Here is a 19740-nt window from a genome sequence, read left to right as displayed (position 1 = left end):
CTCCTCACAAAGACGCCAAAGAACGCAGGGTGGGAGGCTCCAGGCACCCAATCACTCCACCCCAGTGGACAGCCCAAGCAACAGAAGGGTGGCATTCAACAAGTTTTAAAGTGGTCTTTTCCTTCCCTCCTACCCTCCTCCCACACCTCAGCCGGGCTACCTTGTGAGTTATCTTCCTATTTTTATAACCAATTAATAAAGAATACATGTTTTTTAAACGATAGTGACTTTATTTCCTTTGCAAGCAAGCTGTGATCGAAGGCAGGAGGGCGGGTGGCTTACAGGGAATTAGAGTCAACCAAGGGGGTGGGTTTTCATCAAGGAGAAACAAACAGAAGTGTCACACAGTACCCTGGCCAGTCATGAAACTGGTTTTCAAAGCTTCTCTGATGCGCAGCGCTTCCTGCTGTGCTCTTCTAACCGCCCTGGTGTCTGGCTGCGCATATTCAGCGGCCAGGCGATTTTCATCAACCTCCCACCCTGCCATAAACATCTTCCCCCTTACTCTCTCAGAGATTGTGGAGCACACAACAAGCAGCAATAACAACGGGAATATTGGTTTCGCTGAGGTCTGAGCGAGTCAGTAAACTGCGCCAGTGACCCTTTAAACGTCCAAATGCACACTCTACCACCATTCTGCACTTGCTCAGCCTATAGTTGAACAGCTCCTGACTACTGTACTAATGTACTCAATGCTTTTTTTGCCTCTGTTTTCACTAACAAGGTCAGCTCCCAGACTGCTGCGCTGGGCATCACAAAATGGGGAAGAGATGGCCAGCCCTCTGTGGAGATAGAAGTGGTTAGGGACTATTTAGAAAAGCTGGACATGCACAAGTCCATGGGGCCGGACAGGTTGCATCCGAGAGTGCTGAAGGAATTGGCGGCTGTGATTGCAGAGTCCTTGGCCATTATCTTTGAAAACTCGTGGCGAACGGGGGAAGTCCCGGATGACTGGAAAAAGGCTAATGTAGTGCCAATCTTTAAAAAAGGAAGGAGGAGGATCCTGGGAACTACAGGCCAGTCAGCCTCACCTCAGTCCCTGGAAAAATCATGGAGCAGGTCCTCAAAGAATCAATCCTGAAGCACTTACATGAGAGGAAAGTGATCAGGAACAGTCAGCATGGATTCACCAAGGGAAGGTCATGCCTGACTAATCTAATCGCCTTTTATGATGAGATTACTGGTTCTGTGGATGAAGGGAAAGCAGTGGATGTATTGTTTCTTGACTTTAGCAAAGCTTTTGACACGGTCTCCCACAGTATTCTTGTCAGCAAGTTAAGGAAGTATGGGCTGGATGAATGCACTATAAGGTGGGTAGAAAGCTGGCTAGATTGTCGGGCTCAACGGGTAGTGATCAATGGCTCCATGTCTAGTTGGCAGCCAGTGTGAAGTGGAGTGCCCCAGGGGTCAGTCCTGGGGCCGGTTTTGTTCAATATCTTCCTAAATGATCTGGAGGATGGTGTGGATTGCACTCTCAGCAAATTTGCGGATGATACTAAACTGGGAGGAGTGGTAGATACGCTGGAGGGGAGGGATAGGATACAGAAGGACCTAGACAAATTGGAGGATTGGGCCAAAAGAAATCTGATGAGGTTCAATAAGGATAAGTGCAGGGTCCTACACTTAGGATGGAAGAATCCAATGCACCGCTACAGACTAGGGACCAAATGGCTAGGCAGCAGCTCTGCAGAGAAGGACCGAGGGGTTACAGTGGACGAGAAGCTGGATATGAGTCAACAGTGTGCCCTTGTTGCCAAGAAGGCCAATGGCATTTTGGGATGTATAAGTAGGGGCATAGCGAGCAGATCGAGGGACGTGATCGTTCCCCTCTATTCGACACTGGTGAGGCCTCATCTGGAGTCCTGTGTCCAGTTTTGGGCCCCACACTACAAGAAGGATGTGGATAAATTGGAGAGAGTCCAGCGAAGGGCAACAAAAATGATTAGGGGTCTAGAGCACATGACTTATGAGGAGAGGCTGAGGGAGCTGGGATTGTTTAGTCTGCAGAAGAGAAGAATGAGGGGGGATTTGATAGCTGCTTTCAACTACCTGAAAGGGGGTTCCAAAGAGGATGGCTCTAGACTGTTCTCAATGGTAGCAGATGACAGAACGAGGAGTAATGGTCTCAAGTTGCAATGGGGGAGGTTTAGATTGGATATTAGGAAAAACTTTTTCACTAAGAGGGTGGTGAAACACTGGAATGCGTTACCTAGGGAGGTGGTAGAATCTCCTTCCTTAGAGGTTTTTAAGGTCAGGCTTGGCAAAGCCCTGGCTGGGATGATTTAACTGGGAATTAGTCCTGCTTCAAGCAGGGTGTTGGACTAGATGACCTTCTGGGGTCCCTTCCAACCCTGATATTCTATGATTCTATGATTCTACTGTCCAGGGTGCCTGTGTACGGCTTCATGAGCCAGGGCATTAAGGGGAAGGCTGGGTCCCCAAGGATAACTATAGGCATTTCAACATCCCCAACAGTTATTTTCTGGTCTGGGAAGTAAATCCCTTCCTGCAGCCATTTAAACAGACCAGAGTTCCTGAAGACACGAGCGTCATGCACCTTTCCCGACCATCCCACCTTGATGTTGGTGAAACGTCCCTTGTGATCCACCAGTGGTTGCAGCACCATTGAAAAGTACCCCTTTCTTTTTGTGTACTGACTGCCCTAGTGGTCCGGTCCCAAGATAAGGATATACATTCTGTCTATAGCCCCACCACAGTTAGGGAATCCCATTGCAGCAAAACCATCTAGTATGACCTGCACATTTCCCAGAGTCTACCCTTGATAGCAGCATCTCAATGATTGCGTTGGCTACTTACATCACAACAACCCCCACAGTAGATTTGCTCACTCCAAATTGATTACCGACTGACCGGTAGCTGTCTGGCATTCCAAGCTTCCACAGGGCTATTGCCACTCGCCTGTGAACTGTGAGGGCTGATCTCATCTTGGTATTCTTGCGCTTCAGGGCAGGGGAAAGCAAGTCACAAAGTTCCATGAAAGTGCCCTTACACATGCGAAAGTTTCGGAGCCACTGGGAATCATCCAGACCTGCAACACTATGTGGTCCCACCACTCTGTGCTTGTTTCCCGAGCCCAGAATCGGCGTTCCATGGCAAAAGCCTGTCCCATTAATACCATGATTTCCAAATTACGGGGGAACATGGTTTTAGAGAAAAGTGTGTTCATGTCCTCATCACTGTGCTGCCGTCGCCTCCTTGCCTGGTTTTTCAGGTGCTGGTTCTGCATACACTGCACGATAATGCGCGAGATGTTTACAATGGTCATAACTGCTGTGGTGAGCTGAACGGGCTCCATGCTTGCTGTGCTATGGTGTCTGCTCCTGCTCGGGCAATCGAGGGAAAAGGGTGCGAAATGACTGTTTGCCGTTACTCTGGTGGAGGGAGGGGCGACTGACAACATGGCTTACGGGGTTGGCTTACAGGGAATTAAAATCAACAAAGGGGGTGGCTTTGCGAGAAACAGAATGGCCCCCTCCAGGATAGAACTCAAAACTGGGTTTAGCAGGCCGTTGATTTCACAGAGAGAGGGAGGAGAAAATGAATACCAAACAAATTTGGTCTATTTCTTGTTTTGATCCACTTTATCTATCTTTATACATCTTACTGGCAGCAGACTGTGCAGTACGACCGCTAGCCATCGTCATCTCCTGGGTGCTCGGCAGAAGACGGTGCAGTATGACTGCTGGCCATCGTCTTCTGCTGGCTGCAGATTAAAAGACAGTGCACTGCTGGTAGGACTGAATCACCATGAAACAAAACTTAAAAGGGAAGTGACCTGGCTGAGTCACTCCCATGTTTGCCCAGGCGCCCCTGACCTCATCGAGGTTGGTTAAAAGAGCACCCTGGACTACGTTGACGACGGCTACCAGTCATACTGCACTGTCTGCTGCCAAAAGGCAATAAACTGTTGCTGTGTAGCAATGCAGTACCACATCTGCCAGCACCCAGGAGACATACGGTGACAGTGAGCTGAGCGGGCTCCATGCTTGCTGTGGTATGGCATCTGCACAGGTAACTCAAGAAAAAAGGCGCAAAACAATTGTCTGCCCTTGCTTTCACGGAGGGAGGGAAGGGGGGCCTGATGATATGTACCCAGAACGACCCGCGACAATGTTTTAGCCCCATCAGGCACTGGGATTTCTACCCAGAATTCAAATGGGCGGCGGAGACTGTGGGATAGCTACCCACAGTGTAACGCTCCAGAAGTCGACGGTTGCCTGGGTACTGTGGACACACTCTACCGACTAAATACACTTAGAGCATTTGTGTGGGGAGACACGCAATCGACTGTATAAAAACATTTTCTACAAAACAGACTTCATAAATTTGACCTAATTTCATAGCGTAGACAAGGCCTAAAGTAGCAAAGAAGTCAGTGTTTTGTGTACATTTGTTCTAAGTTAACTAGAGAATTTATTTTGGGCTGCAACCTATTTCTGCTTTTAAAACACTGAATAAATATTTTTATCTGAAAAGTTTGAAATATAAATTTCATATTGAACTGTATGTTTTGTATCCCTGTAAAAATCTGATGATGGAAATGGTTTTTTTCCCTCTTCATATTTTCAGGGTTATCTTCCCGCCAATGTGGACCGAAGAGAAGGCACTTTACAGAGAAAACGAAAAGAATATTTTGCTTTTATTGAACAATACTATGACTCCAGAAATGATGAAAATCATCAAGACACATACAGACAGGTAGAGTAGCTTATTGAAAACTCTTAAACTACGTGAAATGTTTATTTTAAAAGTTCCATGAAAAATCTTTTTGATAACATGTTCAGTATGTTCTATATTGCTTTTTTACTACTTCATAGCAAAGCAGAAGGATATTTTTGTTTAGCCATATGTTCAATAATTATTTTTGTGCTTTGCCACCATTAAATCTAGCAAAGGCTGTTCAGTAATAATGAGGCATCTTTAATTGATCTGTAATTTAGAAAAATGTTAATTTTATTTCTTTGCTTGTAAAACATTAAATATCAAGATATTAAATCATTTAGGGCACTTGGTATGCAATACTACCACTTCCTGCACATGAGGGGAAACAGGCTTCAGAAAGCTTCCCCATCTCATGGGGCAGGGAGAGTCAGGAGCAGCAGAAGCTCCCTAATAGTGGGTGCCCCCCCCCTCCCCCGCGTGGCCCCTTCCCCCCAGTACCCTGCACCTCACTCACATAGCCCTCCCACTTTTAAAAGTGATGGCCATGCCCCCCCCGGACTCCCCTGTTTTGGTGCCCCTGGTTGGAGTGGAAGAAGGCGGAGCTTTGACTCTCTGCTCCCCAGTGCACCCGGTGGCATAGCTGGGGGGAGTTTATGCTCTGACAGATACATGTCATACTTCACATTCTCCCCAGAAGGGCGGGCAGACTGGGGATATTGTGACCTGCTGCCCCTGATCTAGCCCTTAACATATTTACTGTAACAGGGTGGATCTGCAGCTGTAGGTTTTTCTTTCCCCACTGAAGACCAGTTTTACAATACAGACTAATTTTTGGTATTAATTCCAGTTCACATTGGGACCTTCAGCTAACCTTTTTCTTTGCAGTTGAACAGTAATTTTTCCAGTTTTTTCCAATTGAGTCTTTAGATTATTCTCCAGTCTTTCCGAAGTTGCTTTTCCAAATGCTTTGAGGTGGCGCTATAGCATTAGAATAGAGGACTTGAAATTATGACTGCTACTTCAATGAAAGTAAGGAAATTAATGGAGGGTGGAGGGGAGAAGTTGAGGAGTATGAGCTAAGTGCTTTTAACATATCCCCGTAGGACATGTGATAAATGAAACAATCATATTCACCTAAAGCTACCAAATGATGGTTCTGCATGCAATTGTGGAAATTGTTCCACAAATTTTAGATGATCAGTGTGTTCTATCTTTACCACTAAAGGGTTTGAGATTTTGGAATGCATTGGGGTGGTGGAAGATTGATTAGACACTAGAGGGGTATATGAGTAGTTCACAGGAATATAGGTTATGTCTACACTCTGGACCTTACAATAGTACAGCTGTACCACTGCAACTGTGCCGCTGTAAGGTCTCCTGTGGAGCTGCTTTATGCCGGTGGGAGGAGAGCTCTCCCGCCGGCATAATTAAATCACTCCCAACAAGTACCGGTAGCTATGTTAGCAGAACAGCATCTTCCATTGACGTAGTGTTGTCCACACCAGCGCTTTTGTTGGTGAAACTATGTGGGTCAGGGCTATGTTTTTTCACATCCCTGACCAACAAAAGTGCTGGTGTAGACAAAGCCTTAGGTACCAGAGAAGGATGTGTTAAACCTAGATAGGCTACCGGTGTCTCATCTTCCGTTTTTCTCTCCTCCCTGCCCCTGCTCCTCACCCCGCAAGAAGGATAAACTTTGGAAAATGTTTTGTGAAAGAATTGTTTTGGCTATTTAGAAACTTGTTGGCTTATCATAAGAATGGCCCTACTGGGTCAGACCAAAGGTCCATCTAGCCCAGTATCCTGCCTTCCGACAGTGGCCAGTGCCAGGTGCCCCAGAGGGAATGAACAGAACAGGTAATTATCAAGTGATCCATTCCCTGTCGCTCATTCCCAGCTTCTGGCAAACAGAGGCTAGGGACACCAATTTTGCCCATCCTGGCTAATAGCTATTGATTGGAGCTATCCTCCATGAATTTATCTAGTTCTTTTTTGAACCCTGTTATAGTCTTGGCCTTCACAACATCCTCTGGCAAGGAGTTCCACACGTTGACTGTGCGTTGTTTGTTTCTAACCTGCTGCCTATTAATTTCATTTGGTGATTCCTAGCTCTTGTATTATGAGAAGTAGTAAACAACACTTCCTTACCTACTTTCTCTACACCAGTCATGATTTTATAGACCTCAATCATATTTCCCCTTAGCTATCTCTTTTCCAAGCTGAAAAATCCCAGTTTTATTCATCTCTCCTCATACGGAAGCCGTTCCATACCCCTAATAACTTTTGTTGCCCTTTTCTGAACCTTTTCCGATTCCAATATACCTTTTACCAGATGGGGCGACCACATCTGCACACAGTATTCAAGATGTGGGTGTACCATTGATATATAGAGGCAATACAATATTTTCTGTCCTATTTTCTATCCCTTTCTTAATTATTCCCAGCGTTCTGTTAGCTTTTTTGACTGCCATTGTACATTGGGTGGGTGTTTTCAGAGAACTATTCACAATGACTCCAAGATCTTTCTTGAGTGGTAACAGCTCATTTAGACCCCATCATTTTATATGTATAGTTGGGATTATGCTTTCCAATGTGCATTACTTTGTATTTATCCACATTAAATTTCCTCTGCCATTTTGTTGCCTAGGCACCCACTTTTGAGAGATCCCTTTGTAGCTCTTCGCAGTCTGCCTGGGTCTTAGTCTTAAGTATCTTTAGTAATTTTGTATCATCTCCAAATTTTGCCACCTCACTGTTTACCCCTTTTCCAGATCATTTATGAAATGTTGAATAGGACTGATTCCAGAACAGACCTTGTCAAAGGCTTTCTGAAAATCTAAGTACACTATATCCACTGGATCCCCTTGGTCCACATGCTTGTTGACCCCCTCAAAGAATTCTAATAGATTGGTGAGGCATAATTTCCCTTTACTAAAACCATGTTGACTCTTCCTCAACAAATTATGCTCATCTATATCTCTGACAATATTGTTCTTTATTATAGTTTCAACCAGTTTGCTCGGTACTGAAGTCAGGCTTACAGGCCTGTGATTTCTGGGATCACCTCTGGAGCCCTTTTTAAAAATTGATGTCACATTAGCTATCCTCCAGACATCGGGTACAGAAGCTGATTTAAATGATAGGTTACACACTAAAGTCAGTAGTTCTGCAATTTCACATTTGAGTTCCTTCAGAACTCTTGGGTGAATACCATCTGGTCCTGGTGACTTATTCCTGTTTAATTTATCAATTTGTTCCAAAACCTCCTCTACTGATACCTTAATCTGGGACAGTTCCTCAGATTTGTCACCTCAATTTTGAGAATCTCCCTCGCATCCTCAACCTTGAAGACCGATGCAAATAATTCATTTTGTTTCTCCGCAATGGCCTAATTGTCTTTAAGTGCTCCTTTACCATCTCGATCGTTCAGTGGCCCCACTGGTTGTTTAGCAGCATTCCTGCTTCTGATGTATTTAAAAAAAAATGCTATTACTTTGAGTCTTTGGCTAACTGTTCCTCAAATTCTTTTTTTGGCCTTCCTAACTGTATTTTTACACTTCATTTGTCCGTGTTTATGCTCCTTTCTATTTTCCTCACTAGGATTTAACTTCCACTTTTTAAAGGATGCCTTTTTGCCTCTCACTGCTTCTTTTACTTTGTTTAGCCACAGTGGCTCTTTTTTGGTTCTCTTACTATGTTTTTTAATTTAGGGTATACATTTAAGTTGAGCCTCTATTATGGTGTCTTTAAAAAGTTTCCACGCAACTTGCAGAGATTCCACTTTTGGCACTATACCTTTTAATTTCTGTTTAACTAACCTCCTCATTTTTGTGTAGTTCCCCTTTCTGAAATTAAATGCTACAGTGTTGGGCAGCTGTGGTGTTTTTCCTGCCACAGGGCTATTACATTTAATTATGTTATGGTCGTATGGGACCAATATGGGAATAATTGAAATCCCCCATTATTATTGAGTGTTTTTTTTAAAATTTTAATACCATCTCTAATCTATTACATTAAAAGAGCAGGAGAAAGATACAAGTACATGTTTGTTGATGACAGGAGATTGTATTTTAAATTTAAAAACCAGCATGTCACAGTTCAGGGCAACTGCACCTCTATATCCCCCTTCTTGGTCCAGCAAGGGTACCCGCTTTTAGGCTCCTGGCTTATAAGACATCATCTCTCTTGGGCAGAATTCAACCTCTCTCCTTCCTGACTGGAGTCTTTCCGGGCTACACTGTTTCCTGCCCACACTGAGTTGCCTAGCAAGCCAGATGGGCTAAACGGCTTGCATCTGCACTTTACTTTCTCCTCAGAGGCTATAAACAGCATAATTGCCCAGAGTTACAAAGTACCACGTAGCCCTTTCTAAGGAAGCATATTTATTCTGAAGGTGAAAGCATTAGAGAGAAAAACATATATTAAAAACAATGAAAGAACCTACATGCATGCTAATAAGCTTACTAGAGGTCACACTCAACTCCACCAAGGGCTCTGGCAGGTGATAAGTCTTTCAAACCCCACCAAAGTGTTTTTCTGTGGTTACAACAAGCACAACTGTGAATTGGAGGCTGTTTACACAACAGCCTATGTTGGCATAACTTATGTCGCTCAGGGGTGTGAATAAACCATCCTCCCGAGCACCATAAGTTATACCGACATAAGCGCTTATGTGCACAGCATTCGCAGAGGTGGTTTTATTATGCTGATGGAAGAGCTCTATCCTGTTGTCTTAGAGTGTCTTCAGCACATGCATTGCGCGGCGCAGCTGCATCGGTACAGGTCTGCTTCAGCAGCATTGTATGCGTAGACTTGTCCTGAGTCTCATCTTTATGCAGCTTGGGTCATTGATCTTCAGATAATCAGCAGACAATGGGTTTCTCCTCAGGTCATAGTTTCAGAAGGTTAGGTCCAGAGGTGTGAATTTGCATTCATCTTCTCTCTGTAGCATTTCCTAGGAAATCCAGTTAATTTCATTTGTCCCAAAAGTTCCTTCTTTCTGGACATTGTTTAAAATAGTGATAGAATCATAACATCGTAGGACTGGAAGGGACTTCAAGAGGTCTTCTAGTCCAGTCCTCTGTACTCAAGGCAGGACTAAGAATGATCTAGACCATCCATGACAGGTGATTGGAGACTTATTCCAGTGCTTAACCACCCTGACAGGAAGTTTTTCCTAATGTCCAACCTAAACTGCGCTAGGCGCAATTTAAGCGCATTGCTGCTTGTTCTAGCCTCTGATGTTAGAGAACAATTTTTCTCCCATCTCCTTGTCACAATCTTTTATGTACTTGAAAACCATTATCATGTCCCCCACATCATCTTTTTTCAATCTTCCCTCATAAGTCACATTTTCTAGACCTTTAATCATTTTTGTTGCTCTTCTTTTCAAGCTGTTTGGCGGTGCCCCCGATCAGCTACAGTTGGTGGGTGCTGAGCATCCACTTCTCTCCCCCCTTCCCCCTTCCCCCCTTGGGTGTTCCAGCTCTGGAGCATGCAAGGAGTTGGCACCGATGTCACTGGTGTAGTTTACTCACAAGATTGGACATCAGTGAGAAAAATATCCAATGGTTATAGCTACCTGCTGTGTCCTGCATAATATCTGTGAAGCAAAGGGAGAAAAGTATCTGCTGGAGTGGAGGGCAGGAGTTGAGTAGCTGTCTGCTGAATTTGAGCAGCCAGATACAAAGGCTATTAGAAGAGGTCAACGTGGAGTTATACATCTCAGGGAGGCTTTGAAAGACCATTTTAACAGTGAGACAGAAAGTATATGGTACTGTAATGTGCTCCTTTGTGGCTGGTAGGAATCATGTTGTGGTTGCTGTAAATGTGGCAGTTTTACATTGTCAATGCAACTGTTAATTTTGTTTGTGAATGATTCTGTGAGCTGTATCACATTGTGCAATAATGGGTTACTGCTTTCAGAACTGCTGAGCACTTAGCAGCATATGTTGTGAACCAAATAATATCATTTTATTCCCTAACAAAATCAGTGTTTTTTTTTAAAAAACCTATGCAGTTGTAAAACAAATACACCACCACCTCCTTCTCCTTGCTGTTTACAGCAGGGGCTTGTGACTCAGGCTCCTTGCAGCTAGCCATGGTACTGTTGTGAGTGGTGGGGTCTCTGCTGAGAATGGCATGCAGCTCTTTGTAAAAGTGGCATATCTGGGACTCGGCATTGGATAAATTGGCTTTCTTGTATGCCTGTCGCAGCTCCTTGGCTTTCATGTGATGCTGCTGATGGTCCCTGCTGTAGCCTTTCTGCTTCATCACCATAGCAATCTGCTCGTAGATGTAAACATTTCTGCCACTGGATCAGATCTGTGCCTGCTGAGTCTCATCTCTCCACAGGCCCAGGAGATCCAATATCTCCTGTCTGACAGGCAGGAGCATGTCTGGAGCGTGTAGCTAGCATGGTGAGCTGGGCTGTTGCACTTAACGATGGAGAGCTGCTAGGTGTGCTCGCCAAGCCAGGCAATCAGGAAAACGAATTTCAAAAATTCATGTTACTTTAAGTGGAAGAGGGGGCTTCTGTATGACTCCTGGGCAGTGGAGTTCACAGTGGTAACCAAAGCGGTCAGTGTGGGGCATTGTGTCAAGCTGCTGGTGGACAGGTCAACATAAGTAATGCAGTGTCTACAGTTACCCTTTATCGACCCAAGTACATTGACTGTAGCTCAATGCTGCTCAGGGAAGTGGTGTTACGATGTCGGCATAACGGGGTATTTACAGCAGTGGAAGATCAATTTGAGACATATGCACAACTAGATCAATGTAAACTGCCTTGCGTCCACCTCACTATGTAGTGTGGACCAGGCCCCAGAAAACTTTTAAGAGCCACCACTCTAAATGATGGCAGACTAGGGTCTCAGGATACATTTCTCGTTATATACATATTCTAACAAAAATAGTCAAGAAAAAATGAAAGTTCAATAATGTTAAAAAAATAAATTGTACGTACTTATTGATTTTTTTTCTAAAATATTTTCTGTCCAATTAGATTCACATAGATATCCCTCGTATGAATCCTGAAGCTTTAAGACTTCAACCCAAAGTAACAGAGGTAAGAATTGTCAATTTTAGCTGTTTAGATAATTAATTTCTGAGTACTCCCAGACTGGCTATATTTTTTTATTAGTAATTACATTATGCATATGATTGCCATGTTGGCTTGAGGACAATGCTTGAAAAGCAAATAATCAAGATAGAGAAGTGATATAGTTGCAACCTGAGAACAATGTTGAAAAAGGTGAGTACACCACTGAAAGGTTAAAAGGATGAATGGGGTCATCTGGACTGAGCCCCAGTGTGTGAGTTTTTCCATTTTCTTTTTTGATCAACAATTTTTATTGATCACTTATGGTCACTTTGTCAAATGCATTCTTTTCCATGATCCATGTATCCCATGCTGCCCAACATTATGCTATCAGACAAAGTGATTTAGTCTGTGATGGCATATGTTTGGCAGATTTTTTTTTTTTCTGGCTTATTTTTTGTATTCCATTATCTTGCATAATTGGTTGGTCTTCCTCCTATTAGGTTAGTTTTGGTTTTGGTTTGTTTTAGTTATTAATGTCTCTGGTTCTCTTCCCCCCTCTCCCCAGTAATTTAAAGCTGTTCTGTCTGTAATATTTAAATACTACATGCATACATAGTGTTGTACTTTTAAAGAACTTACTTACAAATATTTAATTAGAAATGTAAAATAGATTCCTTCATATGAGGTCTAAACACCTGTGGTTTTTTTTCTACACTGTTAAACTCTTTTCAGTTGCTGTTCGCAGGTTGTAAATGTTAGCATGGAATACAACTATTCCTTTGAACTCCTTAAAATCTTTACAGTGGGCATCTTTGGCCTAAATAGAATTGTTGTACTTTGAAAACGGACTAAAAACATGGCATCTTTTTATTCAACAGGTCTGGTCCCTGCATATATTGAAAAAAATGCCTTTTTTCTTTTTCTTCCAGTTAGCACTGCGAAGCTAACACTGAGTGAGCTGAATTCGGTTTTTGCACAGCAACTGTTTTGAGTGCATAGTCTGAAGATGGAGGGGTTGCACAGGTTGTAATTGAGGGCTTAATTTCATCTGGGGGAACTCTATTACTAATGCTGATATGTGAGGGAAGGAATTCAGTTTGCCTTTGAGTCCAAGTTGGATTAGCAGGCCTGACAGTTAAAAACAAGTAACCAAACCCATTAAACTCTTCTCAACCCCATCCCCTGCTCTTCCTCCCAAATGCATCATAACTCCCAAAATTTAAAATTCCAAATATTTTTTAACTTGTAAACTGAGCACATTTGATATGGAATGCCTACAATGCCATTTTAGTCATGTTTCAAAGTAGAAGCACTCTTTACTGTGTGACATCACTCACGTTTTGGGGGGAGAGGGAAGTTTTAAGACAAGAATGTACACGTGAACACTTGGAACCTCACCATGCCCACTTCTTTAATTGCTGGTGCACCAAGACTTGAATGTGACTACTAACTCACTTGCAGATCTTATTTTGATTCCACTTAAAACAAAGTAATTTTTATAGTAGGTATATCTGTCACTGTACCTGGAATGGGTCACAGCTGAGAGAGCTGATTGTCAGAAAAGAGGGCAGACACCCCAAACTGGTGGTATATTCTATCATTTGATTTCACCAAGCCAGTAGTAAAGGTTCACTGCTGGACCACTATACTAGTTTTACCAGAGTACAGACCATATCCTTAGGCATTCCAGCCACTTATTACCACCCATGCAAAATGGACTTCACGATTAGGGTGACCAGATATCCCGTTTTTAAAGTTTTTTTAGGACTTTCTCTTACATAGGTGCCTATTACTCACCACCCCCGTCCCATTTTTTCACAGTTGTTATCTGGTCACCCTATTCATGATGAAAGGTTATTGATACCAAATTCACCACACATTATGTTCTTCCAGGCCCAGGCGGTTAGTCACTTACCAAGGTCAATAGATACTTCAGATCACACACCAAAAATAATGCTGTAGCCAATCCTAAGTTCATAAATCTTTAGTTACCTTACTAAGGGTATGTCTACACTATGAAATTAGGTCGATTTTATAGAAGTCAATTTTCAGAAATTGATTTTATACAGTCGATTGTGTATGTCCCCACTAAGCGTGTTAAGTCAGTGGAGTGCATACTCACTACCGTGGCTAGCATCGACTCACGGAGAGGTGAACTGTGGGAAGCTATCCCAGAGTTATCGCAGTCTCCATTGGAATTCTGAGTTAAGCTCCCAATGCTTGATGGGGCAAAAACATTGTCGTGGGTGGTTTTGGGTACATGTCATCAGTCTCCCCTCCCTCTCTCCATGAAAGCAACTGCAGACAATGATTTAGTGCCTTTTTTCCTGGGTTACCCGTGCAGGCGCCGTAGTACGGCAAGCATGGAGCCTGCTCAGCTCATCGCTGCTGTTGCGAGTATTGTAAACACCTCGTGCATTATGCTGCGGTATGTGCAGAACCTGGCTAAGAGATGGCAGCACGAGGACGATTGTGAGGAGGACATGGACACAGATGTTCCTGAAAGCACAGGCTGTGGCAATTGGGACATCATGGCGGCAGTGGGGCTGGTTGATACAGTGGAATGCCGATTCTGGGCCCGGCAAACAAGCACAGGCTGGTGGGACCGCATAGTCTTGTAGGTATGAGATGATTCCCAGTGGCTGCGAAACCTTTGCATGCTTAAGGCCGCTTTCCTGGAACTCTGTGAGCTGCTTTCCTGCACCCTGCAGTGCAGGAATACCAAGGTGAGAGCTGCCCTGACAGTTGAGAAATGAATGGTGATAGCCCTGTGGAAGCTTGCAATGCCTGACTGCTACCGGTCAGTCAGGAATCAATTTGGAGTGAGCAAATCTACTGTGGGGACTGCTGTGATTCAAGTAGCCAACACAATCACTGAGCTGCTGATATCAAGGGTAGAGACTCTGGGAAATGTGCAGGTCATAGTGGATGGCTTTGGTGCAATGGGATTCCCTAACTGTGGTGGGGAGATAGATGGAACATATATCCCTATCTTGGCACTGGACCACCTTGGCAGCCAGTACATAAACTGCAAGGGGTACTTCTCAATGGTGTTGCAAGCACTGGTGGATCACAAGGGACGTTTCACCGACATCAACGTGGGATGGCCGGGAAAGGTGCATGATGCTTGCATCTTTAGGAACTCCTGGCTGTTTGAGCAGCTGCAAGAAAGGACTTACTTCCCAGACCAGAAAATAACTCTTGGGGATGTTGAAATGCCAATAGTTATCTTTGGAGACCCTTGCTCCCACGGCTTAAGAAGCCATACATAGGCAGCCTGGACAATAGTAAGGAGCAGTTCAACTATAGGCTGATCAAGTGAAGAATGGTGGTAGAATGTGCCTTTGGAGGTTTAAAAGCTCACTGGCGCTGTTTGCTGATTAGGTTAGACCTCAGCGCAACCAATATTCCCATTGTTCTTACTGCTTGCTGTGTGCTCCATAATATCTGTAAGAGTAAGAGGGAGATGTTTATGGTGGGGTGGGACTTTGAGTCAAATCGCCTGGCTGCCAATTTTGAACAGCTAGACACCAGGGTGATTAGAAGAGCACAGCTAGATGCGCTGCACATCGGAGAGGCTTTGAAAATGAGTTTCATGACTGGACAGGCTACGGTGTGACAGTTGTGTGTGTTTCTCCTTGATGCAAACCTGCCCACTTCGTTGATTTTTATTCCCTGTAAATTTTTATTCCCTAACCACCCTTTCATCACACCTGGCAAAGGAAATAAAGTCACTATTGTTTTGAAACTATGCATTCTTTCTTTATTAATTAAAAAAAAAAGGAAATAATTGATAAGGTAGCCTGGGTGGGGTGGGGGAGGAGGGAAGGACAAGGGCACATTGCTTATTGTAGCCATGCTACAAATCAAAACTGTTTGAATGACAGCCTTCTGTTGCTTGAGCCATCCTCTGGAGTGGAGTGGCTGGGTCCTCTCCTCCCCCGCCTTCTTGGGCGTCTGGGTGAGGAAGATACGAAACTTGGGGAGGAGGGCAGGCGTTTGTACAGCGGATGCAGCGGTGGTCTGGGCTCTTGTTGGCTTTTTTGCAGCTCCACCAGATGCCTGAGCATGTCGGTTTGCTCTCCCATTAGCCACATCATTGCATCCTGCCTCTTCTCATCGTGCTCACTTAGTGCTTTTCTGGACTCTGCCACTGAATGCCTCCATGCATTCAGCTGTGCCCTATCAATGCGGGACGACTGCATGAGCTCAGAAAACATGTTATTGAGAGTGCGGTTTTTTTTGCCTTCTAATCTGCGATAACCTCAGGGACGGAGATAATAGGAGGAGCATCGAAACTTTTGCACATGCAGGGGGATAAAAAGGGGGAGTAAAATTTAAGACTATACATTTCTGAGAACAAAAGGGAGACTTTCACAGTGAATCAAGCAATTCACAGCAGACAGCACATGTGCTTTAGTACGGTACAAGGTCTCAGTTTGCCTTTTATATTGAGCGCCTGCCGGTATGGTGACACATCACACATGGCTGGGCAACAGAATTTGGTTTTTAGGCAGCCATGGTAAGCCAAAGAGTACGCGGGTTTGGCTTCTAACGCCTTCATAACGTGGGAATGTTTTCAAACTGCAGTGTTCTCCTTTCCCATAGCAAGCAATGCCATTTGGGCTTGCTATTTGAAAGGAGGGGCTTCCGTTTTCGGGTGGATGTGCTGCACACACCTCCCCCGACCCCTCCGCATGGCTATTTGGGATGATCCGTTCACCCCTCCCCCCGTTGCATAGCTATGGGATGATCCCTTTTAGCCAAGTGCAAACAGCTCAGCATGAACAGGGTCCTTTTACTGTTCTCTTACAAAAATTCCCCTATTTCAACCAGGTGACCATGAATGATATCGCTCTCCTGAGGCTAACACAGAAAGATAAAGACCGAATGTTGCTTGAATGTGACCAAAACCCAGGACCATTTGCTGCCATGCTTTGTACTGCAATGATTCCAGACTGCTTGCTACTGGCTTGGCATGGTAAAGTGTCCTACTGTGGAGGACGAAATAAGGCAGCCCTCCCCAGGAACCTTCTGCAAAGGCTTTCAGAGTACCTCCAGGAGAGCTTCATGGAGATGTCCCTGGAGGATTCCTGCTCCATCCCCAGACACGTTAACAGACTTTTCCAGTGGCTGTACTGGCCGCGAATGCATCCCAAGTCTTCAGGGCAAATCAAACATTAAACTCTATTGCTTTTAAACCCTGTACTGTAATTACAAATGTGCACTCACCAGAGGTGACTTCTCCACCTTCAGGGTTGGGGATCCCGCCTTGGGAGCGTATTTGGCTCCAGGGTGCCAGGGAGAATGAACTCACTGCTTGCCTGCTGCGCATTTCCCCCCCCCCCCCATCCACAAAATCCTCCACCGTGTTGCGGGAGACTTCCCCCACCCCCGTTGCAGGTGTCGTGGACAGTGGTGGGGTAGTGGTAGAGTGTGTGTGTGTGTGTCTCTCTCTCTCTCTCTCTCTCTCTAATATATATATATATAAAAAAATAAGCATTTCCTCTCTTTGATCGGAGTTTGGCCTGCACAGATTGTTCCCCCCCCCCACAGCAATCAGATCCAGTGTCTCCTGTTCACTCCATGCTGGAGCTTGTTTGCGATTCTGGGGGGACTGCATGGTCACCTGTGCTGCTGAGCTCGCCACTCTGACCAAACAGGAAATGAAATTCAAAAGTTCCCGGAGCTTTTACTGTGTATCTGGCTAGTGCATTGGAGTTGAAAGTGCTGTCCAGAGTGGTCACATTGGGGCACTCTCGGATAGTCCTCGGAGGTCAACAACGTCGATTTGCACTACCCCAAATTCGACCCAGCAAGGTCGATTTTAGCTCTACTCCCCTCGCCGGGGAGGAATACAGAAGTCAACTTTAAGAGCCCGTTCCGTCGACCTAAAGGGGTTGCTTGTGTAGACGCATACATTATAAAATTGACCTAACGCAGCTAAATTTGACCTAACCCTGTAGTGTAGACCAGGGCTAAGAAAAGAGCTGAGTTATTTCAGAGGTTAAAGCTGGTAAAGTACGTTACAGATGGATTCGAGTTTATAAATCCAAAATGCTAGAAGGGATGTTATATCTGCTTGTTTCTATAAGTCTATCTGGTTTCCCAGAATGGTTCTGGGGACCTCAGTCCGTTGTTCAAAATTTCCTTTGTCAGAGTTCATCAGTTCAGAGATGTGGTCGGAAAGAGGTGGCCAGGGGCCTTTTGTTCCCACCTTTTATATCTTGGCCCCCTTTCCTGAAAAAATCAGCTGTGTCATGGGGTTAGGCAGACCATTGCCTAAGTGCTGCGGCACACAGTTCCAGCGCCGTACGTGCTCGTTGACCAGCCCTTCGTACGAATTGCACATTTTAGCTTTCAGAGTAACAGCCGTGTTAGTCTGTATTCGCAAAAAGAAAAGGAGTACTTGTGGCACCTTAGAGACTAACCAATTTATTTGAGCATAAGCTTTCGTGAGCTACAGCTCACTTCGTCGGATGCATACTGTGGAAAGTGTAGAAGATCTTTTTATATACACACAAAGCATGAAAAGAATACCTTCTCCCACCCCATTCTCCTGCTGGTAATAGCTTATCTAAAGTGATCACTGTGCATATTGTAAGATGAGCTATTGCCAGCAGGAGAGTGAGTTTGTGTGTGTGGTTTTTGGAGGGGTGTGTGTGTGTGTGGGGGTGGGGTGGGGTGGGGTGGTGAGAATACCTGGATTAGTGCTGGAAATGACCCACCTTGATTATCATGCGCATTATAAAGAGAGGTTTCAAAGAGGGATGGGCTATTACCAGCAGGAGAGTGAGTTTGTATGTGTGTCTGTGTGTGGGGGGGGGGAGGGGGAAGGGTGAGAGAACCTGGATTTGTGCTGGAAATGGCCTTCCTTGATGATCACTTTAGATAAGCTGTTAGCAGCAGGACAGTGGGGTGGGAGGAAGTTTTGTTTCATGGTCTCTGTGTGTATATAATGTCTTCTGCAGTTTCCATGATATGCTATGCATCCGATGAAGTAAGCTGTAGCTCACGAAAGCTCATGCTCAAATAAACTGGTTAGTCTCTAAGGTGCCACAAGTACTCCTTTTCTTTTTTCTCCTTACAATGTGTATGATGATCAAGGTGGGCCATTTCCAGCACAAATCCAGGGTTTAACAAGAACGTCGGGGGGGGGGGGTAGGAAAAAACAAGGGGAAATAGGTTACCTTGCATAATGACTTAGCCACTCCCAGTCTCTATTCAAGCCTAAGTTAATTGTATCCAATTTGCAAATGAATTCCAATTCAACAGTTTCTCGCTGGAGTCTGGATTTGAAGGTTTTTTGTTGTAATATGGCAACTTTCATGTCTGTAATCGCGTGACCAGAGAGATTGAAGTGTTCTCCAACTGGTTTATGAATGATCAACATCCTCTACAGCAAACAGGGAAAGATTAAGAATGAGCTCTCAAAAATGGATACTCTCATAAAAAACCAACCTTCCACACAAACTTCCTCGTGGCTGGACTTTACTAAAACTAGACAAGCCATTTACAACACACACTTTGCTTCTCTACAAAAGAAAAAGGACACTAAACTTTCTAAACTACTATATGCCACAAGGGGCGACAGCACTAGTTCCCTCAACCCACCCAGCAATATTGTTAACCTATCCAACTATACTCTCAGCCCAGCAGAAGCAGCTGTCCTATCTCGGGGCCTCTCCTTCTGTCCCTCCACTCCCATGAACATGATACAGTTCTGTGGTGACCTAGAATCCTATTTTCGACGTCTCCGACTCAAGGAATATTTCCAACATACTTCTGAACAACATACTAATCCTCAGAGACCTCCCTACCAACACTACAAAAAGAAGGATTCTAGGTGGACTCCTCCTGAAGGTCGAAACAGCAGACTGGACTTCTACATAGAGTGCTTCCGCCGACGTGCACGGGCTGAAATTGTGGAAAAGCAGCATCACTTGCCCCATAACCTCAGCCGTGCGGAACACAATGCCATCCACAGCCTCAGAAACAACTCTGACATCATAATC

The 19740-nt window shown here is 44.5% G+C and overlaps 1 protein-coding gene across 4 annotated transcripts in view; it reads left to right on the top strand.

Annotated features, from left to right (window-relative positions):
- Window positions 1–19740, top strand: part of TBC1D22A (TBC1 domain family member 22A) — a 531490-nt gene that overhangs the window by 82822 nt on the left and 428928 nt on the right. For all 4 annotated transcript variants that reach the window (XM_074942417.1, XM_074942415.1, XM_074942414.1 and 1 more), the window contains 2 exons: window positions 4591–4719; window positions 11687–11749. In XM_074942417.1, coding sequence (XP_074798518.1) covers window positions 4591–4719; window positions 11687–11749 — 192 coding nt within the window. The remainder of the gene's footprint in view (window positions 1–4590; window positions 4720–11686; window positions 11750–19740) is intronic.

The sequence above is a fragment of the Natator depressus genome, chromosome 1 (assembly GCF_965152275.1).
Source record: "Natator depressus isolate rNatDep1 chromosome 1, rNatDep2.hap1, whole genome shotgun sequence".
NCBI classification, from domain to species: Eukaryota; Metazoa; Chordata; order Testudines; family Cheloniidae; genus Natator; species Natator depressus.
Note: the sequence above shows the minus strand (reverse complement) of the source record. Positions and strands in the feature narration are given on the sequence as shown.